At 47.2% G+C, this 25,088-nt stretch overlaps 1 protein-coding gene across 1 annotated transcript; it reads right to left on the reverse strand.

Moving 5' to 3' along the window:
- Positions 1-252: 252 nt before the first annotated feature.
- Positions 253-10,987, reverse strand: ANHX (anomalous homeobox). The gene is made up of 9 exons (XM_056115565.1): positions 10,739-10,987; positions 8,447-8,574; positions 7,441-7,564; positions 6,679-6,889; positions 6,109-6,226; positions 4,768-5,048; positions 2,823-2,970; positions 547-631; positions 253-380 (listed from the first exon to the last, which is right to left on the reverse strand). Exons 1-9 carry the CDS (start codon positions 10,985-10,987, stop codon positions 294-296), a joined length of 1,431 nt encoding a protein of 476 aa, XP_055971540.1. The 3' UTR covers positions 253-293.
- Positions 10,988-25,088: the final 14,101 nt, after the last annotated feature.

Consider the following 25,088-nt stretch of genomic DNA (forward strand, 5'->3'; position numbering starts at 1 on the left):
CTCTGCCTAGAACCTGCAGGGAGGTTGGCGCTGCAATCTACCCTGCCAGGTGGAAAGACCCTAGCTCTGACTTCAGCTCTCATGAACATTTCTCAAATGCTTCCTCCGGTACAGGAGGTTGCTAAAACATTCAAACATTACATGGGCTAAGCAGCCCTCAATGAAGCTCAAGAGAAAATCCCAGGAATTCCAGGGGACTATTAGTTCCAAATAATGTGCTCTACTCTATGTCGATGAAGTTGTATGTTCACATCTGCTTCCTGTGGGGGCTGAACAGGTTCACAAGTGGCGGCTCAAGCCAAACTGCCTCCAGAAAACTCAAGGAGCATTTGGGCTCCCCAGAAGGCATCACTGGAGGCCTGGATGTCTGGCCATTGCACCTGAGAAATAAACATGACATTACACAGAGGCACCCACAACACCCACGCCATCCCTGTCCCATGCTCATCTCTGCCCACTGGTTCACATCAAAGCATAAGATGACTCCTCCCAGTACCAAGAGCAAAGGATCCAAGAGCTCAAGGAGAAACCCATGAAGAGCCTCACCTGGTTAGAGGGCAGTGGCTGGTTTACCTTTGCAGCAGACATTGAACTGGAGAAGGCAGATGGGGCAGCCTCCAGCTCTGGCGAGCTAGAAGACACACAGCATCAAGGCAGATCAAAGGGCACCAGGTCATACCATCCACCCCTAAGCAACAAGCCCAGAGAGATCTCCGCACATGAGCTCTCCCAAACAGTCTCCTTCCACCGTGCTCTCAGGTGTGCAGGGTGCTGTGTGACACCTGGAGTATAGATGTAGGCAAGTCAGAAAACATACCAACGCAAAACAATATGGACGGTTCTCAAAAAATTAGAAATTGAGCTCCCATTTGACCCAGTAAAACCACTCCTGGGATTATATCCCAGAGAGGCAAAAAAGTATAGTCGAAATGACATCTGCACTTCTATGTTCATTGCTGCACTGTTCACAATAGCCAAACTCTGGAAAAAACTCGAGTGCCTGAGAACAAATGACTGGTTAAAGAAACTTTGGTACATCTACACAATGGAGTACTAGGCAGCTGTTAGAAAAGATGAAGTCATGAAATTTATGTACAAGTGGTACTACATGGAAAGTACCATGCTAAGTGAAATGAGTCAGAAAGAGAGGGGCAGACACAGAAAGACTGTATTCATCTGGGGAATATGAAGTACAAAATAGGAGACTAACACCCAAGAATAGTTGAGATAAGTTCCAGGAGGTTCACTCTATGGCTTGGAGGCCAGCCACACATGCTAGGGGAAAAGGCAGCTCAGATAAAGAAGGGAGCACCAAGTAAAGGGTGTTGGGAGGATCCTCCCAGAATGGGAGATGCATGCTGAAAGTATACTATAGACTGAAAATGATTGCCACTCAATGCCTCTTTTGCAAACCACAGCACCCAAAAGGAGAGAGAGAACAAAAGAGAATGCCCTGCCACAGAGGCAGGGTGGGATGGGGGGGATGGGGGAGTTGAGAGGGATACTGGGATCATTGGTGGTGGAGAATGGGCACTGGTGGAGGGATGGGTACCCGATCATTTTATAACTGAAACACAAAAATTTGTAAGTCTACAACTGTACCTCATGGTGTTTCTCTAATAAACATTTTTTAAAAAATACCAATGCAGACTCACAGAGAAGGCACTGGTTAAGCAGTAACCATAGGAGGAAGAAGTCACAAAAGAGGACCCAGGTTTGGATGTGCATGGGATGTGCAGAATACAAGAGGCCCTGAGGACCAGATCAGGGAATAGCAGGGAGGGTGGCAGGTGTAGTCACTGAGGACAACAGTCTAACTGTTAGAAGGTAAACACATGAGCGGTGGGAGTAAGCCCTAAGCACAGCAGGGTATAGCCCCAAAACCAAAAGGAAATTAGATGGGAGGCCAGAGGTAGCTCAATGGGCTGAGCATATGCTTTGCATGTTGGGAGGACCAGGTTCCATCCTCAGCAGTTCATATACCTCCCCCAGCACCACCAACTGCAGCCAATAAAGGGCGTGAAGTATTGATTTTCTTACCATCCAGCAACTTTCATAGGACAGCAATGAGTTGAAGTGATTTGCTCTCCTACATCCTCTGTGACTCTGTCCTGGATGGATTACCTGGCCTTTAACTCCCCAAACAGGAAGACCCTGGACCTAGCCCTGAGAGTCCTCCACCATAGATTCCCTTATCCATGCCTCTGTACCTCTGCAGACTCCAGGATTATCTCCACAGCCACAGGCTGCAGTACCGAGGCTGGTCATAGCCCTCCATGTCCCTTTAAAACCAATTTCAAATATTAAACACGAATTTTGATGGGGCTAGATTAATAGTATAGTGAATAGGGTGCTTGCCTTACAAGCAGTCAACCTCTGTTCAATTTCTGGCACCTCATATCGTCCCCCAAGTCTGCCTGAAGTTATTCCTGACACCTGAGCACTGAGCCAGGAGTACTGAGTATTGCCTGCCAAAATGAATAAAAATAAGACCAGGCTTTTGATACTGTTCAGAAATTACAATAGAAATTACAATTCTTCTTTGGAGAAAAAAAAGGTGCCATAAGGAGGCTACTGGGGCCCATGGCAATCTAGGAGAAGAGGCTGAGGACCATCCGCAGAACAATTTCCATGTCAGTTCTGTTTCTGCTATCCTGTGGTACAAGGGAAAAATATATGCTCTACTTTGGGTAGACACAGCAACTGCTGTTGCACCTCAAAATCCCTGAGGAAAAGCATCAGTCTGCACCTGAGAATTGAATAGCACCATATACCTGGCACACAAAAAGCACTGCCAAGCCTCGTGGCTCCACAGAGCTTACCTCTGTGTAAGGATGAATTCAGAAGTCTGTGACTGGAGCTGTGTCAAAAGGAAGCCGCCCACCTGTCCTTCTGTTTGGCTACCACTGGTGCCTGGACCTTCTTCTGGGTAGGTCATCTGATGGTTGCTGCTGACCGGGTCAACAAATCCTGCACAGGAAGAAATTCCTAAGCCTAACTTCAGGAGGAAGTACATACCAGGTCCTAGAGGCAGCCCAAACAAGGCTCCCAGAAGAATGTCAGCAACTCCTGGCCATGATGGGAAAGAGGAAGAAAGAGACACTGATCCTTTTAGGGAGTCAGAAACCAGGACAAAGTCACACCACCTCCACTTCAAATTCTGCATTCTCATTCCTGAATTTACATAAGAGCCCATTCCAAAGACAGCCTCTGAATCTGGCCCTGCTCGGGACTGGAGGTGAGGGCAGAGCTGAGCAACTGGTCTCTCAGTTCCTCCTACGCTGGTTTAAGGGGAAACAAATTACCATTTTCCCCTTTAATCTTATACAATTTTACCTTGCCACTTCTCCCTATACAGATGTTTCAAAAAGTATCTCAGCCATCTTTAAAAATAAGCCACTATGGCCCTGACCAGTTTGGGATGACAAACAGGAGTCAAGAGGAGGAGGATCCATCCTGCCCACTGTTCCAAGATGCACAACACACTTGAGTTGCCAGTCTCAGACCTGAGTCGAGGAGTTGCAGGTAGCACTCACAATGGGGTTCCAGAAACAAAGTTTGTTCCAGAAGTAAATTGACCAACATGAAACCACAGCTGAAATCAATGACTTAATTTAATAAAAACTTAACAATTCTTTTATAAAATGGTTTCAACTAAACTAGCTGGAAAAAATTAAAAATCTGCCACAAGGGGTCAGAGTAGTAGTACAGCAGACAGGACGCTACCCTTGCATGTGTCTGATCTGGGCTAAATCCCTAGCACCCCATACCCACCAGGAGTGATCCCTGAGCAACGCATCAGGAGTAAGTCCTAGGTACAGTCATATATGTCCCAAAAACTAAAAATAAAAGTGTGAAACTCCATAATAAAAGGTTATCTAAAAGTGGGGCTGGAGCAATAGCACAGCGGGTAGGGCGTTTGCCTTGCACACGGCCGACCCAGATTCGATTCCCAGCATCCCATATGGTCCCCCGAGCATCACCAGGAGTGATTCCTGAGTGCAAAGTCAGGAGTAACCCCTGAGCATCGCCGGGTGTGACCCAAAAAGAAAAAAAAAGGTTATCTAAAAGTAAGCACTGGTTCACACCAGTTCACTGGTCCACATAAAGGCCAAGGATGCTGATGGTTTAATAGGGAAAACAGGATCAATTCCCGGGCTCAGGCATCAGCAGGAAAGGACCTAACATGAAGAGTAACTCCCTCTACTGCCAACCATCAACAATCCAGCCCAGTTAGCAAACGTGGGAAAACTCTGAGTCTCAACAGAAACCCGCAATGGACAAGATCTGAAAGAGTGGGGGAGCAGACTAGAACCTGCCTCCAGAGGGCCTCAGTCCTCCCTCTTTCTGGCCCTCTTCCTCTGTACTACATTGAAGACAATATCCACTAACCACATCATTTGAAATTTCCAATTAGGACACTAGAAATACAAGACATTGCATCTGCTCAAAGTAGTGTGAGGCTAATCATCAGGGAGATGCAAATCAAAACAACAATGAAATATCATCTCACACCACACATCCAAAAGAACAAGAACAACCAGTGCTGGCGCAAATCTGGGGAGAAAGGGACTCTCTTTCATTGTTGGTAGGAATGCCGACTGGTCCGGCCCTTTAGAAAAACAATATGGACATTACTTCAAAAACTAGGATATGACCCACAATACCACTTCTGGGAACATATCACGACGGTGCAAAAAAGCACAGTAGAAATGACATCTGTACCTGGATGGGGCAGAAACTTGTGTTTCCATGGAGCAGACCCACCTGTAGGATAGGGTTCACCCAAGGCAGCAACAGACACAGCCACGGCAGTATCTGTAGGATGCAGCATGAAGTCCATGCCAGGACTATGGGCCAGAGGCCCCGTCTGGAAGCCAACTTCCTTGGAGGACGCCAGTGCAAGAGACATCAGCCATGATTCAGGAGCAGCCAGGGAGTGGTCCAGCATGTCACTGCCGCCAGCAAGAGAGCAGAAGCCAGAGCCAGGGCAAACAGCAGGGTCATGTCCAGGCCCTTCCCGATACATCTCACCACTCTGCAGAGACCTGGAAGACACAGTAAACACCATCACTGTGTGATCACAGGCTCACTGAGGCTGGGCCAAAGGACCCAGGAGAAGAATGCAGCCCAGTCTGGGTTCCTGGTGCAATCCAGACGCCAACAGCTGTGGGCTCAGCACTGCCCCCATCCTGCTGCCTTCTCCTCTCCCTGTGGCTGCAAGGCCCCAGAGACACTGAATTTATACTTTTACTGGAGACCTAAAAAAAATCAGCAGTTTATTTAGAATGACTTTGAACAAAGCATTGCTCAATAATACTGAAAGCTGAGATCATTAGAAAATGTTCAGAGTTAAGTATATTAATGATTGATCCTAAAGAAGCAATGCAAAGTAGTTGATAACACTCTGAATAATTAACATTTCAAAAATACTCACTGAGTCTAGAATGGTGCACCTGAACTTTAGCGGACACTCCCCACCCTAGCCCTGTGATTTCTAGATAACCTGCATAGCTGGCCCTACCACTATTCCCATTTCACAGATAACAACAGCAAGGTACTAGGAGCTAGGCCAGTATTGGGCAGTACCACAGGCACTGAAATGGTAAATGCATGGCTAAATGATTGCACAAGACACGGACTTGACCCTGCTCTCTGCTCTAAGGCCTAATCCTTTCAATGGCCAGTGCATCACACAGTCACAGATCTGGTGCTCGCTTCATTCTTAAGAGATCAGAGTGTGAGGAAAAGTGTTGGACAATACTTGGCACAAAGCAGGAACTCAGGAAATGTGCATGGTGCTAGCTCACTGCAATACACACCATAAAAGATTCAAGAAAAAAAACAAAACAGTCACATGGACAGCTGAGTCTGTCCTTAGGAAGCAGGCGAAATTATTTTCTTCTCTGTATTCCCAATCCTAAAAAACAAGCATAAAATCAGGTTCCTAAGAACAAGCGTGGGAAGCCATGAAGTAAGTTCCTTGCTAGTAACTCCACATCCTAGACCGGTGGCGGCTTCTGCTCCCTGTTGTCATCATGTGAGATAAGGGAAGCTGAACAAGGAGAGGACCTCAACCTCCCACCCCACCTGTGGGCTTGGCAGTACCTGGGCAGTGGCTCTGACAAAGCCTCTTCTCCACGGAAGTCTGAGGCCAAAGCCAACGCATCCCACAATCCATGGTCAGTCTGTGGGGGCTGCATATGCCCATTTTTCTCATGTGATGCTGAAAACAGGGAAGAGAGAGGAAAGGCCGCCTGATGCTCTAGGTCCCATCTCCCCCCACAGGTAATAAGGTTTCAGTAGACTGAAGAATGGTGTGGCTCCCAACTCATCACAATGTTCCTTTGTCCCTGAGTCTGACACTTGGGTCTGAGTGGAAATCCATAAATACCACCCTAGGACACCCTAAGTCCCAGTGCTCATCCCACTGAGCCCTGGCCACATAGTGCCAGTTAGTGCATAACAACAAAGCCAAGTCCCACCTGGGTCCATTCGCAACATCACCCCAGTTTCAGTGATCTCCTTCCCATGTGGTCAAATGCCAAACAGGCTGACTGTGGTGGGAGCGAGCTTCCCATACTACATATGACCAGACCTAGGCCTGACAGGGGGCCCCGTAGCACTAATGTCAGAAACTAGTCCCCAATACAGGAAACAAGAGCAAAGGTTACTCACCTTTCCAGTGTGGCCTGTCCACACTCTTGGAGTCAACACAGGGTTGAGCTGAGGGCTGTAGAAGGTCCCTCACTGTTGCACTGGAATCTTCTGCTATGGCCTCTGGGGCTGTCTCCATGTGCTGCACAAAGGCCCTTTGGCGCCGCCGATAATTGGCAAACCAGTTGTAAACCTGCTCTGCTGTCAAGTTCGTCTCAGAGGCCAGCTTCTCCTGCCCCCAAACAATACGACCTCACTTGGTCCCCCTCTCCTGACCCACAGGCGAAATGAATGGTGGGAACAGAAGGTATGAGGCAGAGGGTAGTGGGAGTGCAGAACAGTGACCACATGAACACAGATACTCTGCCTCAGACACTGGAGAGCTGGGTGGGGGACAACTGAACTGGTTGATGACCCTGAGCTAATGACATGTGAGTGCCCAGGGACACTGCACACACCTCCTTTCCTGCCTCAGAAGCAGGCCCCAACCTCTGAGTCAAGAAGAGAGCTCAGGGAGAGCCCTGTAACAGGCCCAGAGAAAGTCCCTCTCACCTGAGTACAGTGGCCAGTGGGTACTCATGAGCATCTGCCGCCACACCTGACAGGGGACATTACAGCCCTGGTGAGAAACAAAACTTCTCCCATATAGGCTTGAAACTCGCTGACATCCTTTCCTCGGGTGATTTCAAAAATCAGAAACCACCTAACAGGGGAATCTCTCAGGACTGAGGGGCAGCTGGGAGGTCTCTAGGGATGGGGTCCCTGAGGGGAGGTTGCTCTTACTCGCTCAGCCTTGCTGGGGTTGATGCTCACACCCGAGGCAAAGTCCTGCAACTTCTGGCGAACCTCCCTGGGAAAGTTTCTGCTCTTCAGACCGTCAGGGCAGAGGGAAGGTGGTGGGGGGTTCCTGGTGAAAACAGTGAGATGGGTGTAGATGTCTGCTCCCCTGGATGCACCCCAGATTTCTCCTCTCAGCACCCACTCTTCCACCCTTGCAGTCCTGAAGGGAGCGTATGCTGCAGCACAGGACTGAGCTCTGCTCAGCCACACAAGACTCCACACTCCCCTGGGAGTCTCCAGAGGCATGCGGGATCCCTCACTGAGCTGCAGGCCTGAGCAAAGGACTGTCACTGTTGTGGCTGGACAGTGGAATACAGAAGGAGGTCATGTACTTCCTTTACTTATGTGTTGGCTACAATCCTGGCTTTTTAATCTCCCTCTCATGCAACTGTGGCAGGTCAATAAACCTGTGCGTGCCTTGGTTTCCTCACCCATGAGCGGTGATGTCAGTGACAGTCACTAACAGTCTGAAGCCTACAAAATGCTGCTGGCTCTCACTAACACCTCTTTGGCCTGTCTTGTGCTAGGCATTCATCTAGGCACCACCTGAGGCTCACATGAGTGTCTAAAGAACTCACCGTCACATCTCAGAGATGCCGCAGTCTGCGGGGGGCAATGCTGAGGTTCTGGCACTGCCCCCGCAAAATTGAGGATGGGGAACACGGCACTGAACAGTGCATGTGTTGCCTGCCATGGGAAGGAAATGGATGCAGCTTTCTGCTGCAGTGGGGACTTCCACAGGGTCCGAGGAATAACTCCCCTTGTGATCCTGCATATCAGGGTGCAATCTATCCTCCAGCCAGCAGAGCAGGTAAAGAGCCCAGCCGAGCACTCAGGCTGATGCCTACTGCTTTTGTTGTCATTCCTGATGTGATCCCCCATGCTTACAGCTCATCCTCCATGGGTTGGAGAATGCCAGGACATAAGATAAGTCAGTGTGGAAGAATACCTCTTCCGGCAGCGGAACTTCTGCACTGGAGTCAGCGTGGCCACGCCCAGTCTCTTCATGACCAGGCGGTAATGAATGTCGTTCCAGAGCTGAACTAGCTCCTCACTGCCTCCTGGGGTCCGGCAATCCTGGCAAGAAAAGTCACTGACATCTGGCTGCCCCCACCACCTGGACCACCACCCTTGGAGTGGGCCCGGGAAGAAGAGCTCCTTCTGCCAACAGTGAGGGCAGGAGGCAGATGGCAGCACTAAAGTCACCACCAGGCTCTAAGGCATGTCCTTGGTCACCCTCAGCCACCCACTCAGGGAAGCACTTCAGCCCTACCCGAGCATAGCTCCTGACTATCCCTTAGAAGGGGGCTTATGGCCAGGAGAAGACAGCTGACTGGCCTGCTAGCCACACCTCTGCACAAGTATGACTGAGTTCTTCTCCTGAAGTTCTTCATCACAGATGCCACTCACATGTATCCTCTGGGATGCCTTTATGGCAGACACCACAGCTGAGTTCACTTGCTGGCTCACCTCATTTATTTTGACTAATTTGACACCTCTTATGTTCCTACTCAGCTGTACATGAGGATTCATGCTGCTGCTGCCATGGATCTTGTAATCACCAAGACAGGGGTGCTCATCCCTCAACAAGCTGGCAGTTCAGTGAGGGGAAGCAGATATAAAATACACTAGCAGGGTCGGAGCAATAGTGGAGCATGGCTGGGAGTAAGCCCTGATCACTGCTGGATATGGCCTCAAAACAAAAAGACAAACAGAAATACCCCACCAAATATGTACATTTTTAGTTATGAATTGAGGGAGGCTCCCATGAGTGGCATAGGGGTTTCTGCTGGAAAACCCCTGCCTAGAGAGGGTGACCTTTAAGGCAGAATTCAGAAAGGCAGCAGCCACACCAAGAGGGGGGCCCCAGCCACAACCGAGGAAATGTATTATGCATGGCCCTGAGACACAGAGGTACCTTGGAAGTTCTTGGTACACCAAGGAGCCAACAGAGTAGGTATGGAGAAAACCCAGGGAGAATACAAGGTGACATTGGGGACATGCTCAGAAAACATCAGGCACACAACACAGTCCATCTGCACTTAAAAAATCTCTCTGGGGGGTCCATGAGGACTAAAAGGAATGGGCAGGAGAGGACAGATGGAGAGGAGCCAGGTGAACACACAGCTAGAGGAGAAAGCAGAAACAGAAGACCTTGGAAGGATTGGTTGGATGTTGTGTAGGGAAACTCAGCATGATGCATGCATGGACAACACAAAGGGGAAATGCAAAAAAATAGACCCAAAGTCCATTAATGGAAACCCTTTAGACAGATAAGGATCCAAAAATCATATTTTAGGGTAAAACACATACACTAAATAAAACACTGTATTTGTACCCTATCTGGGGCATGAAGCATCCTGCAATCAGACATACTGGTACTTAGGCAACAAAATATACTCAACATGAACAGCTTCATATCAGTACATGCAAAAGGTACCCAAGCTGTGATTGCATGTGCCATAAGAAAAAGTGGCAGAGAGGCCGACTTTCAAAATTCTCAATTGCAGACCTGAAGATGAGGAAACCTACGTGGGTTTGTTTGACTATTTCTCCTACAGGATGCCAGCTCTCCATACCACCATCCACATTCAGTACTGTCACTGTCCTGTCACTGTCCTCCCATTGTTCATCGATTTGCTCAAGTGGGCCCAGTAACATTGTGAGACTTGTTACTGTGTTTGGCATATCAAATACGTCACGGGGAGCTTGCTAGGCTTTGCTGTGAGGGCGAGATACTCTCGGTAGCTTGCCGGGCTCTCTGAGAGGGGCGGAGGAATTGAACCTGGCTCAGCCAGGATGGCTGGGTACAAGGCAAACGTTCTACTGCTGTGCTATCTATTGCTCCAGGCTAGTCTGAAAGTAGTGAGTGGTCGCAAGGTCAACCTAAAGTCAACCTGCAGCCCCATTCAGTACAGATTTGATAAATGGTTAGTTTTGTCCCTGCTACTGTTCTCTTTGCTTTCCATTTAACTGTTGGGGTACACACCCCGTAGTGTGAGAGGAATATGTAGTGCCAGACATGGAACCCAGGGCCTTACCCTTACACTCTCCCATTTCAATCACCTCTGAACTCTATTCCAGGTGGGGTCACTACAGACATTTGTGCTTAGAGAAATGAATGTGGTCCACACTGGCTAGTGGATAGCACAGCTGCTCAAGCTCCTGCTGACTTCCAGGCATTGTCACTGTGTTTTGGAGCCGATTCCCCTCTTCTCAGCCCTCCAACAGCCAGTCCTACCTCCAGCAGTTGGCAGGCAGCCTCGTGCTGCTCCTGCTGGGCCAGCATGCGGGCACATACCAGGGCCACATCCGCATTGTCCAGAAGGTGCAGGCGGATCTGGCTGTCCAACACAGCTGTGACCAAGGGCTGTACCTGGGCAGGGTCATCCTGAAGGTCGCGACACAGTTTGCCCGTGAGGGTCACCAACTCTGCCAGGGACGGGCCACTGCCCTCATTCCCCCTAAGCAGCGTCAGCAAGCTCTGCATCCTACTGCAAAGAAGACAAAGATGAGGCTAACTGTACAAGAGACCCTGAGACCAGCTCCATGTCTTACAGCAACAGTGAGAACTCGCCCAAGGGAGCACAGAGGATGGCAACAGATTTCCCTCTGGTCTGCCCACCGGTACTTGATGTGTGGGAGACAGAGCGGGCCTGGCCCTGTGACAGCTCACCCCTGAACCTTCTGGTTGTTCCACAGATCCTTGCTAGGTCTTTTTGCCTCCTTCACGCTTATTCCAATGAGGATTGTTTCACACCTTCTTGGGGCTCAGTGGGGGCAGGGACCAGGGGCCATAAATGTGGAGGTCATTCGATTTCCCCAGCACCTAACAGGTGGATGTCAACCCTCTGAAATCGTTAGAAGGTGCCCTGAGCCAGGGTTGGGCAGACATATATTTGTCTTATCTGCAAAGATCAGCCTCTGGGTATGCAACAGCATCAGCTCCATCTGGCTTCAACTATTTTAATTTTAGGAGGGAAAAATTAAGCAACTAAAAGCCACAAAGTTTTCAAGGTTGCCCTAGTTCAACAAATTGTTTTAAGAAAACAAAACTACACTACAAAATGAACAGCCTGGTTCTGCCCTCCCCTCCCCCCCCCAGTCTGACTCCTTCACCTCTTATTTATTTATTTTGGTTCTTGGGGTCACACCCATGATGCTCAAGGGTTATTTCTGGCAGGGCTCAGAGGTCAGTGAGATGCTAGATTTCGCGGATGCTGTGTGCAAATCAAGTGCCTTACCTGCTGTACTGATGCTCTGGCCCCTGGATCTGTCACCTTCTCAAGTGCACTGGGTGGATACACTGACTGCGCCTGGAGAGACAGGTCCTTCCTGAGCAGAGTGGCCAGCAGGTCAGCGTGCAAGTATGTAGCATTCATGTATTACACCCAAACACCACCCCCCCAGAACCCAGTCCACAATCCCACTGCCTTGGTCCCCCTTGCACACACTTATAGGTAGGCTTTATTTACTTTTTATTTTTAATTTGGGACCACACACAGTGGTGCTCAGGACTTACACCAGGCTCTACACTCAGGACTGTACCTGGCGGTGCTGGAGGGACCTTGCGGGAGATGGAACCCGCGCCGGGCGCATGCACCAAAACGCCCTCCCTGCTGTGCTATAGCTCGGGCCCTCAAGTAGGTCTGGAAGGCCTTGCGCCTTCTCCCTTTTCACAGGTACCCAGCGAGACACACAGCACACCCCTTTTTAACAGCAGACAGCTTGGCCGTGTCCTGTAGCTAGTGGCACAAACTTGCTTCCTCGCCCATCCATGCTCCCTCCAAGGGTTGCAGTCTGCCCGTCTGCCCCAGTCGGGGACAGCCAGCGGCAGGTTTCGCTGAGGCCGCTGGCGCCACCCCGCGCGGGGGAGGGGAGGTGGGCACTGCCGACCTGCTCCACGCCTCTCCCAGCTCTCCCCCCAACCCCCGCCCCACCCGCCCCGCCGCGGGCACGCGCTCGGCTTCCCAGGTTCCCCGCGGCATCTCCACATTCCAACTCGCTTGCGCCGCATTCATCCCGCGTGAAGGAGAAAGCCCGAGCCCCGCGTCCTTCGAGGGCGTCGAGCAAAGCGGGGCTCGCCCAGGCCCCAGGTTTCTCCCAGCACCTGCACCCCCGCTCGACTCGGCCTAGCAGGGTCAGGCACTGGGCCCCCCAGAAGAAAGTTGAGTCTGGGGGTCCGCCAGGCCCTAAGCCTCCCATCCAGGTCCCCAGTGGGCTCCGAACCTTTGCAGGTGCGCAGCTCCCTGGCCGTGGCCGGGACACCAGGCCGTGGCTCTGGGCGTGGCTGCCGGCAGGTCGTTGTCGCCACCTCCGCAGCTCGGCTTCCGCCGGCGTGCACGTGCTGCCCCGCACCCCAGCAGGCGCTACAAAGTATCAAGGCGCTGGCCAATCCCCGAGCGCCCCGCCCGATGACCCGGGCTGGCCAGTGCCCCTTGCCCCTCCCTACACCTCTGTAGCCCGCTTGGGGTAGGTTATGGGGGTTCTTGGAGCCAAAGTGTGGCGGGGCCTTCACGCGTTTCTGAAGGTGTGGCACCCTGGGCCGGCTCACCATGTCTGCAGACGCCAGAAGGGGGTGGGCAGGCCAGGGTCCGAGCACTGGAGGCTGCCAAGCCAAGTACGCCAGGGAGAGTCGCATGGTTAGGCCCAAGCAGTGGCGAAGGAGAAAGCTGTGACCTAGACTCACCCACGCTCCTGCCCAGGTTCTGGGGGGTCGACACCCCTGGCATGCAGTCACAGGCCAGCGTCCAATCCCAGAGACCCAGGGAAGCCACCAAACATACTCCACCCCTGCGGGGCACCAGGAGGGGGCTCCATGAAGCAGGGCCTAGGAGTATTCCCAGGGACCAGGGAGTAATGCCACCTCTACCTGGACGATTTCGGTATTTTGCTGTCTTGGAGTGTCGCCTCAGCTGGAGACCCCAGTTCACGATGACCAGGCGCCACCAAAATCCTGGCTCTCGGCTTGCCTAGTTGGTGGGGAGTTGGCAGGAGGTGCGGAGGAACGGGATTGTGGCAGGAAACTTTAAGGGTTCTAGAAATGAGTTCAAAAGGACTTGAAGCTGGGTTTTCTGTTGGTTTCAGTTTTGGTGGCACAACTGGCAGAGCTCAAGGGCCACTCACATGTGGTGCTTGGGGATCACTCCTCCGAGTGCTTGAGGGGACATCTATGAGGGGGATCACTCCTCCGAGTGCTTGAGGGGACATATATGAGGGTGAACCCCTGGACCTCCTGCATGCAAAGCTTGTGGTAGAGCTAGGTTTTATGAGATAAGCCTGTCTTATTGTTTTGTTTTGTTTTGTTTTTGCATTTTGGGTCACACCTGGCATTGCACAAGGGTTATTCCTGACTTTGCACTCAGGAATGACTCCTGGCAGTGCTCAGGGGGCCATATGGGATGCTGAGAATCGAACCCAGGTCAGCTGCATGCAAGGCAAATGCCCTACCCGCTGTTCTATGGCTCTAGCCCCTGAGCCTGTCTTATTGGGAAGAAAATGTCTAGGAAGACAAATCTCATGCAAATATTTGAACAATAAAAGAAAGTTTGCATTTCTTCAAGTGAAAACCCAAATGTACACAACCATCTGAGTGAAGACTTGAAAAATCACACAGAGGGCCCCTGGAGGTGCTTGTAATTACACTGACAAAGGTTTTCTGACCCCACTGTTGGTAATACATTCTGCAGCTAGAATGGAAGGATTCCCACATGGAAAGAGCAGACCACAGGCCACATTGTTAAATTCTGGCTGCCTATGGGTGGTAGAATTATTATTTTATTATTCTTCCTATGCATTTGGCTTTTCTTTCTGCTTACCCATGTTTAACAATCTTCATGGTTTTCCTTTTGCAGTGAGGAAGGGATCAAACCCAGGGCTCTCCACCTACTAGGAATGCCTCCTACCACCGAGCTACATCCCAGGCCCAGGTTCCTACTTCTTTCTTTTTTTTGTTTTTTTTTTTTGTTGTTGTTGTTGTTGTTGTTCCATCCGGCGATGCTCAGGGGTTACTCCTGGCTCTGCACTCAGGAATCACTCCTGGTGGTGCTCAGGGACCTTATGGGATGCTGGGAACCGGTAATGTATTACCATGTGCAAGGCAAATGCCCTCCCCACTGTGCTGTTGCTCCAGCCCCTCCTACTTCTTTCTTTAGTGTCATAGTGACCGTACTTAGAAGCCACAGTGCTGGGAAATGTGTGAGGATGGAAACCAGGGAGTTAACGCACACAAGCCATGTGCTCTACCACTGACCTACATCCATGACTTCTGGTTTCCTTTTCTTGGGGATCGGGGGAAGTGTTTGGCCACATCCTGCAGTGTTCAGGGTGGCTCTCTGGAAGTGGTGGAGAACTACGGATATCAAACCTGGGCTCCAGCATGCAGCCTGTTGAGCTATCTCCCTGGTACCTGGTCTCCTATTTTTACGGTTCTTTCCAAGTACTGGAAGAAAAAAAAGACAAGGCTGAGGGAAACTGCCGGTGTATACTGAAGCTGAAGGAACCTATATAGGTGTAGAAAGACAGGAAATAAATAAGAGACTTGCTGTTGCAAACCCTCACACCGTGCCATTTACCAAAATTTTTTTTAAGGTATAGTAAATGTCAAAAATATTTCAGGAGGAGGGGGCAGAGAGAGCGCAGGGGTTAAGAACCTTTTCTGCATAAGGCTGATCCTATTTCGAATTCCTAGCATCACATGTGGTTTCCCAATCACCACAAGGGGGAGCACTCCTGAGAGCAACCAAACATGACCCAGAAACAAAAAAAAATAATGTTTAATGTTTTATGGGACCAGGAAATAGGGATGTGTTTGCACATCTTGTGGCATATCATAATCCTAGAATGTGATCGGCATCCTGGTTGGTTTGTTTGGGAATGGTAGAGGGGGTGGGGAAGGGTTGGGGCCATATTCAGTGATGCTCAGAACATTCCTCCTGGCACTGTGCTAAGGGATCATTCCTGATGGGCTCAGGGGACCATTATGAGATGCTGTGGAGGAAACCCAGGTTGGGCACATGCAAGGAAAATGCCCTACCCTCTGTATTATCACTCTGGTCCTGGGGTCTGGTTTTGTCACTTGGTATATAACCTAGACAATTAACCAAAAACCAATGTATTTTTGATAGTCCTCAAAGGAACCTATCAGAACTATCTACTTCATTAAATCTACATTCACTTCAACTGTCACTGTCACTGTCCTCTTGGTGTTCATCGATTTTCTCTAGTGAGCCCAGTAACATTGTGAGACTTGCTACTGTGTTTGGCATATCGAATATGTCACAGGTAGCTTGCCAGGCTTTGCTGTGCGGGTGAGATACTCTCGGTAGCTTGCTGGGCTCTCCAAGAGGGGCAGAGGAATCAAACTCAGGTCGGCCGTGTTGACTGCGTGCAAGGCAAACGCCCTACCTGCTGTGCTATTGTTCCAGCCCTCATTTCAACAAATTCTAAGGTAAAGGTAAAGGCCCTCCCATTGTTCGTCAATTTGCTCGAGCGGGCCCAGTAACGTCTCCATTGGAGACTTTGTTGTTACTGTGTCTGGCATATCGAATACGTCACGGGGAGCTTGCCAGGCTCTGCCGTGCGGGCGAGATACTCTCAGTAGCTTGCCGGGCTCTCCAGGAGGGGCGGAGGAATCGAACTCGGGTCGGCCATGATGGCTGCGTGCAAGGCAAACGCCCTACCACTGTGCTATCGCTCCAGCCCAAATTAATTGTTACACAATGAGTTACATTTATTTGGTTGCCACTTGTTGAATACTCAATATATCCTATGTGAGAGTTATTACTTACACTGTCTTATTTGGGCCTCCACCTCCTCCCTCAGATCTTGGGTTTTATTCCCTTGTTACTGATAAAAAAAAAAGATTGGTCCAGTGAAATTTAAATTTAATATCTAAACTTTCCAGAAGTACTGTGTTTAATATCTGTAGGATAACATTGCTTTGTCCTTCTTCCACAAGAAGCTTGGGTTTATCTGGTTACACCCATCACAGTGCTCCTGAGGCACTTCCATTCCATTGTGTTTATCTGTAAACAGTCTTCCCTATGCTCTCTTCCCCACCCAGTTAATCAGCTTTCCCCCTAATCAGACTCTGTTAATTTGTAAGGTTAGATTTCTCAGAAATCTATGATTTTATATGTATGAGTGAAATATTGCCTTTCTCCTCTCCTTATGCCTTATGAACAGTTTACCTTAAAGCAATATCCTTTTTGTATAGATAAAGGAAGACCGTTAACATTATGCTTTGTAAATTAGGATTTAATTGGCCTTGAATATTATTCACTCCCAGGCATCTGCTTTCTCGACTTAAGCCTCAGTTGCCCTTAGTTCCTAACACCCCCAAAGCAGGGTCCCGACGAGGGACTGAATGGACCCAGGGCAAGCGGTGAGCTACCCTGGCATCGAAATGGGCCAGGCCAAAGTGCCATTATTCTTAACTATAAGTTAAGAGTTTGATCATAGACAAATGTTGTCATGATCCAAAGGTAACAACGAGACTAGGGTCCTGCTAAAGGTGGGAAAGACTATCTGGCCTGAGCACTGTAGTCTGAGATCGAGATGGCCCTAGGAGAGCAATTCTATAAGTTTAAGATATTTCTTACTGTATCCATACAAAATGATTTATATTATATATGCTTATATGCTTGTCTGCTTGTCGGACAAGGAGAGGAGAGACACACCCATGGGATCCCGCCCTAGGGTGGGTCATCCTTCTGAGAAAGGATCTGTCCTAGGAGCGGCTTTCCCTGAGGCTAAGAGTTCTACCCCTATTGATTGTGACCACACCTATGTGTAATTATTACCCCAATCCCTCATGCTTTGGGATTTAACTGGACTGTAAGAGTGGGCTGGGGGGTCAGAAGGAAGGAGAAGGGGATCAGAAGGAAGAGAAAGAGGGATCAGAATCCAGACTCCAGAGAAGGAGGATGAAGGGGGATGGAGAAGGAGAATGAAGTAGCATGGGGGAGGAAGAAGGGGAGCAGAGGCAGAGAACGGAGACTGATATAGATGGAGAGAGGATCAGAATAAACTGTGACTAATACCAACCAGCCTGCCCTCGTTTCTTTCCTCCGCCTGACCATCGCCATCGACCTCCCCAGGGTGGGAGAAGGGTGAGACTACCGAACGTGAGCGGCGGGAGAGATAGAGCCGCCTCCGCTGTGTGCCGTGCCCCTTTTGTGTGAGTTTACACAAATATCTAAACTTTTCCAGAAGTAAGTGACCTGAGTTAGCTGTCAGATTACATTAAAAGCTTTATCACATCACTGTTTATTCGAAATCAGAACAAGCTCTTCCTATTTCTCTTTTTGTAGTTTTGACTTTGCAACAGTGCCAAAAGGCACTCACCAGTACCCACTGCAAATAGACTGCCTCTGTTGTTCTGTGCTTTCTAAGGAGAAATACAATCATGATCACATAATACACTTTAAAGCATACTTAATTCTCTCTTTTAAGATGTCGTGTCCTGGGGCTGAAGAGATAATACAGTTGGCAAAGTGCTTGCGTTATACATGGCAGACCCACCCAACATCACATATGGTCCCCACCCCCAAGCACCAACAGAAGTGACCCTGAGAACAAGAGACAGAAGGAAGCCCTGAACCCAGCCAGGTGTGGCCTCAAACAAAATAAAACAAAAAGATGCATTCTTTTCTGGACCGAAGTGACGTAGGATGAACTCCCACTTCAAATATACTATCTGTAAAAGAGTGGGTGTATCACTGATCCTCTGGAACCTTTCTATCCTATTCAGCAACTTGGAATAATAGTAGGATTTCATTCTTTAAGGAAGTGAGATAAAAAGCACCAAGATTCAAAAAGTGCTATCTTCACCATCATCATTTTAACATATTCTAATTTTTTGACATATTCCCTGCCCTTTTCAAAATTTCCTCCTCATAACTAATTGAACGATTTTTTAAAGCTGATCTAGATAGCCGGACATGCCTTTAGGAAGGGTCTCCTATGAAGTTCTGCTTTGCCCTCAGCTCTCCTTACATCCAGGAAATGACTTTCCTAACAAGGGTTTTCCCACCAGCAGTTCCTGCCCCATCCCACATACCCCAATTAAGTCTTCTCCAAGGCCTCAGGGCCAATCCTCTTGAATCTATTGTTTGTGTGCCAGGGAGGAGTGAAGCTCAACACTGAGAGAAATCAGTCCTTTGGGGCCTTTCATTGGTTCCCAGAACTCCAGTGGAATTGTGCTAATATCTTGGGAACCAGATGTCTGGCAAAACGTGTGACATCCTGGGCAGAATTCTGTGATGAGCAGATAGACTATAACCAAAAGATTCAGCTCAGTTTGGCCATCATTTCTTTCTCAGAAGCAGGCAAATACATGTGGGAGCTGGGGGCTGATGGCAGGACCTTCACAATACACAAACCAGAGGGCGTTAGCAATGGCTGCTTTTTTGCTGTGACATAAGGTCAGACTGCCAGCCCTGCCCTGCTCTTTCACTGGCTCTTTCAGTTGAAGGCCTTTTAGGTTGAAAGCTCTGCAGTGCTCTCCTTTGGGGCCTGAGTCACAATCTCTACCATTAACAGTTCCATATTCACTTCTCCAGGCACGAACAGCAGGAAAAAGACCAACTGTATTACAATATGGATCTCTAGACTTAGTCCCCATCATAAAGTACTTTTTTCAACCAAGAAAGTTTGGTTTGGGTGGGGGGGTTGAGTGAGGTGAGTGGCAAACCTCAATAATCAAGATGATATTTGTATAACATCTATTAAAATATAAATTTATGCCAGAGAATTCATGATAAATAAAATATCAAAACTTTTTGTAAAACACGATGATTCAGTACCGAGTTTTCCATTTCCCTTTAAAAAGACGAGAGAGTATTTTCAGATTAGCCCACTCCCATGTGGCTGGCTGTGACAGAAGCAAATTGGACTAAAAACTATTGGAAATTTCCAGTATGACTCTGGGACAAGGGCTTTTGGCCATGAGCATGCCTCTTTACCAATGAGAGTTCTGAGGTGGGTCTACTACAGTTTCCTGTCACCTTGCAGCACACTTGACTTGCAGCAAACCCTCATGCTTCTTATCCTTCAAGCCATGTGAAGATTACTGGTTCAGAGATGAATGAATGTCCCTGCTATGAGGAATCTGCCACCTCAAACAAAAATTGTTGGGGCCAGCGAGATACCACAAAGGCTTAGTATGCATGCTGGAGCCCCTGGTTCGATCCCAGGAGCCACATGATCCCTTGAACACTGCCAGGAATGACTCCCTGTAAAAAGCTGTCAATTCACTATCCTGTGTATGGCAAGATGAAAACTACCTACACATTTTTATTTTACAAAAACATAAGATACTAAACCAAGTGTTGAGACAGCTCAAGTATAGAGTGCATGTCTCACCTTTTAAAGGCCCTGAGAATTTAATCTCCAGCATTACAGGGCCCCATAAAAGCCAAAATCATTTTAGGAAATTATATTTACTTAGATGAAACTCAGCTGAGCCTCACACATGCAAGGTGTTAGGACCAAAGACCACCTCTCAATATTCAAAGAGACAAAGAGTCCAGCGGAAATGCAAACCGCACATCGAGATTTTATTATACCAGCTAGCTGGGGCTGAGACATTATTACAGCTAGCTGGGGCCGAGATATCACATCCTGACTCAGGTCGGAACTCGACAGCCAAGGGTTTTTATAGCCATCCTGGGCGTGCAGGCCTCAGGAGCAGGCACAAAGAAAAACAATTCCAAAGGCAGAAATATCTTCAAACATTTTGTAACTGAACAAAAGCATACAAGAACAATATATCAAGAAAACATTCTCAATTTGGAAGACATTCCCAATTCCCATAAAGAAAGTAAGGCATTTCCATACATCAAGAAAGCAAAACATTCCCATACATCAAGAAAGCATCTTAGCAGCTAGACACAGGATACAAGATATGAGTGTATTGACTCCTGACTCCAGCTCCGAGCTGCTTCCCACCAACTGGTACTCTCAACCAACTAGCTCAGTTAGGTCATAAATCCTTCCTGGCCTGAGCTGTCTCCTACAGTCTTTACGACCAGGGTGAGGTGAGCTAGCTGCTTCTCACATCCCTCCTCCTCCTCTTTTCTATGGTCAAACAAAAAACACTGTCCTCCCATTATTCATAGATTTGCTCCAGAGGGCCCAGTAACATCTCCATTTTGAGACTTGTTACTGTGTTTGGCATATCGGATACACCACGGGTAGCTTGCCAGGCTTTGCCATGAGGGCGAGATACTCTCCGAGAGGAGCGGAGGAATTGAACCCGGCTCGGCCGGGCTGGCTGCGTGCAAGGCAAATGCCCTACCGCTGTGCTATCGCTCTATGGTCATACTGAGGAATCTTCTGCTTCTCACACAAGGCCAGTGCTCTACCACTGAGCTACATTTCCAGCAGTGCTGGCGGTCACAATGGCTACATCAGTGAGTTGTGTGGTGCTAGATCAGAATCAGGACTTACTGATTAGCCCCTTAACTTTGATACACTCCAGCCTTTTGAACTCTCTCCTGAAACATGCAAACTTTGGGGATACACCTTTAATTCTTCATATTTGTATATACATTTGTCATCACCACTTTCAGAAAACTTCAAAGTTCTCTTTGAACTTTGCTCATTATCAGCTTCTCCCAAGTGATTTAGGTCACCTTTCTTTTTCTTGCACTTGACATAAATGGAAAACCAATACTAAGACAAAAATGGGGCATAATTTTACTATCATAAAGATTCTATTTTTCTGCTTTCACGGTGTCCAGAGACAAACACTGTTTTCGTTTTCATTGCTTAGTTTTATCATATTCAAATTATAATAGTATTACCTTGAGTATAACTTCTCTCTCTCTCTCTTTTTTTCTGGCTTTTTGGATCACACCCGGGGCAATGCTCATGGGTTTCTCCTGGCTCTGAACTCAAGAATTACTCTTGGTGGTGCATGGGGGATCATATGGGATGCCAGGGATCGAACCCAGGTCAGTCACGTGCAAGGCAAATCCCTACCTGCTATACTATCACTCTGGGCCCCTTTTTCACTTTTTACGAGTCATCATGCTACTACATATGGTAATGGTTCATTATGTTTTGTGCTGGTGTAGAATTTGAGAATTTGAACATAACACACATTGTTTATCCATTCAACTGTTCAATGTTTGCAGTTCACACATTATCAACAAAAATAACTATGCACATACTTCTGACACTCGAGAGTCACTTGACTCCATTTCACATGGGTATACATCCTGGAATAAAAATGCTGAGTTTTATCACAGGCAGATACACAGTTTTGAAGAAGTAGTAGTTTTTAGATATTCTGCTCTGTATATGTTTCAGTGATTGCTTGTTGATTGGCTGTTCGAGGACCATAACCAATGGTCCACTGGTTCAGTGCACAGGATCAGATAACTCCCAGTGGTGTTTGAGGACCACATGGTGCCAGGAATCAAACACAAGGCCTCATCCATGCAAGACAAGTGCTCTACAACGGAACCATATCCCCACCTCTAAACATGTTTTATCAATGAAGGCTTTTTTTCTCCCTTGATTGTCATTTATTCTGTAATGGTGATAGATTACTATGGTTGATTTTTTTAACACTGAAACATCCTTCTGTGAATACAATAAAATATACTTGATCATTATGCAAATTTTAGATATTATATTGTTTGCTCTGTTTGTCTTTGGGCCACACCTGGAGTGCTCAGGGTTTACTACTGGCTCTATTCCTGGAATTATTCCTGGTGGTGCTTGGAAGACCATAAGGATGCTGTGAATAGTACCCAGGAGCATGCCAGGCAAATGTCCTACCCACTGTATTATCACTGTGGCCCACAGTTTGCTTATTCTTTGTTTAGGATTTTTGCATCTGTGTTCATAAGAGACAGGTATGCACTTTTTTCTTCCAATGCAGTTATCAGATTTTGGCAACAAAGTTATGTTTTGTTCATCCTTTGCTCATCCTTGTTCAATATAACTATATTAATTTGTATTAATATAATTACTATAAATGTCTGGTAGGTCAGACCAGCATTAATTTTAAAGTCTTTCTTTTTAAATTAATTTATTTTTGCTTTTTTGGGGGCACAATCCGGCGATGCACAGGGTTTACTCCTGGCTCTGCACTCAGGATTATTCCTGGCGGTGCTCAGGGGACCGTATAGGATGCTGAGAATTGAACCCGGGTTGGCTGCATGCAAGGCAAATGCCCTACCCTCTGTGCTATCTCTCCAGCCCCACACCAGCATTAATTTTATTTATTTTTTGCTTTTTGGGTATACCTGGTAATGCACAGGGGTTACTCCTGGCTTTGCATTCAGGAATTACTCCTGGCGGTGCTTGGGGAACCATATGGGATGCTGGGAATAGAATCTGGGTTGGCTGTGTACAAGGCAAATGTCCTACTTGCTGTACTCAGCCCTACCACCATTAATTTTTTGTAGGAGTACTGCTATTTATTCAGCCACTGTACCAGCATTAATTTTAAACCCTCTTCTATACTACGGGCTGGAGCGATAGCACAGCAGGTAGGGCGTTTGCCTTACGAGCGGCCAACATGGCTGAACCAAGTTCGATTCCTCCGCCCCTCTCAGAGAGCCTGGCAAGCTACCGAGAGTATTCGATATGCCAAACACAGTAACAACAAAGTCTCCAATGGAGACGTTACTGGGCCTGCTCGAGCAAATCGACGATCAACGGGAGGGCCTTTACCTTTTACCTTTTACCTTCTATACTACATTATTTTGAAACTAGGAAAAAAATAATCAGCATTGTAAAATCTGCATCATGCAAATATCTGGACTCCATCCTCTTTATCTGGTGTATATTTTATCTTCATGCCAATATTTTATTGAGGTGGTTAGTGTAAACTTCAATTAGGCAGTCTAAGTCTTCCACATAGTTTTTTTCTTAAAGAAACTTTGACTCGGCTAGAGTTTATGCTTTGCATGCCCCAAGGTACAATTCCTGGCATGCTATGGTTTCCTGAGCACTGAAGAATCCCCTAAGAATCACTCGGTATGCCCCCCCAAAAAATTACAGGTTAATTTTTGGTTATTACAGGTCCTTTGCAGGGGCTGGAGTGATAGCACAGTGGGTATGGCCCCCCGAGCACTGCCAGGAGTAATTCCTGAATGCATGAGCGAGGAATAACGCCTGTGCATCGCCAGGTGTGACCCAAAAAGCAAAAATAAATAAAAATAAAATTAATACATACTCTTTGAAGAGACTTTGGAAACAATAGAAAATAAAAAGGAAAATGTCAGTTCTTCCAACATGGAGGTTAAGTACTATTAATAGCCTGACAAATTTCCCTTAGTTCAGTTTTTAACAATTTATTTTTACACATTTGAGTTTACATTATATTAGCAATTCTCTCATGCTTTTTCCATACCAGACAACAGCATCAATATTTTCCTATGCTATCAAATTTTTGTGTGCATCTCTGCATAAAAATCCCATCATGTAGCTATTATGACCATTATGCTAGTATACATTTTTATCACAATTCTCACTATTTTAAATGTTGTTTCATTGATTATCGATACCTTCATTAATAAACACATTTTTATATGTACAATTTTTTATTGTACGTACAATTATATGAAGGCATTCTTTTTAGTTTAGTTTTTGTGTTGGGGTCACACCCAGTGATGCTCAGAGTTTACTCCTGGCTCTGTTCTCAGGAATCACTCTTATAGATGTTTAGGGGACTATCTGGGATGCTGATGATCAAACCTGGGTCAGCCATGCGCAAGGCAAATTATCCTACCCACTATACCTTCTGGCCCAATACAGGCATTGTTTTTAGTTTACACACATCATCTCACCTAACCCACACAACAATCTTATGAGGTAGATAAAAGCTGTGCTTCCACTATACATCTGAGGAGAGCTGAATTTTGGTATTTTGATTTAAAATTTTTAAGAAGTAAAATTAAGGGGCTGGCGACACTTTCGTCTCCATAAAGAACCACTACTATAATGAAAATTCTTTCTGATAGGGTTCATTATATGATAGTTATATACACATTAAGAAGAGCAGTGATGCAGAAACCTGGAATGTAGTTCTGGATGTGACTTCCCTCAAAAGTCACCTGGGCTAACTCACTTCCTTTCAACTATATAGTAAGAACACATTTACAATAGGTGATCTCATGTTTCTCTTAGTTCTCAAGTTTTGTCATTCTAAAAATCATTTTACCCTTTACCAGGAGATATATCAAGATCTTGCTGGTCTCAAATATATTTAACTATCCTGCAATAGCCATTGAGCATTAAATACACAGAATTTGCTAGAAAATCTCAAATTGGCAAATAATAGTAAATCCTTAAACACAGTTCCATTTATAGAATGAGAGATTAAAATAGATTTTATTTCTATATTTTTGGCCCAGGGGCTTACCAAAGCAGCTGAATATTAGGGTCTTCTCCCTAGAAATCTTGTACAATGAGTTTTCATACAATATTAAAAGTTTGCTACTCAGAATAAATCCATATATTACAGTTCAGTGATTTCCCAAGGTTCAGTCCTAACATAGGTGAAAGAGATAAGAATGTGGCTGGAAGTGAGAACCAAGGTTTCTTATTAGCCCTAATCAAGCCAAGTTTAA

The sequence above is a fragment of the Sorex fumeus genome, unplaced genomic scaffold (assembly GCF_029834395.1).
Source record: "Sorex fumeus unplaced genomic scaffold, SorFum_2.1 ptg000029l, whole genome shotgun sequence".
NCBI lineage: Eukaryota > Metazoa > Chordata > Mammalia > Eulipotyphla > Soricidae > Sorex > Sorex fumeus.

Excerpts from the sequence above, each read along its gene's own strand:
- ANHX (XM_056115565.1), bottom strand. The coding sequence starts at position 10,987 with ATGCAGAGCTTGCTGACGCTGCTTAGGGGGAATGAGGGCAGTGGCCCG. Across the intron at positions 8,575-10,738 it reads CTGCCTGCCAACTGCTGGAG|GATTGCCGGACCCCAGGAGG; the intron begins GTAGGACTGGCT and ends TTTTCTTGCCAG. Across the intron at positions 632-2,822 it reads GAATTCATCCTTACACAGAG|CTCGCCAGAGCTGGAGGCTG; the intron begins GTAAGCTCTGTG and ends TGTGTCTTCTAG.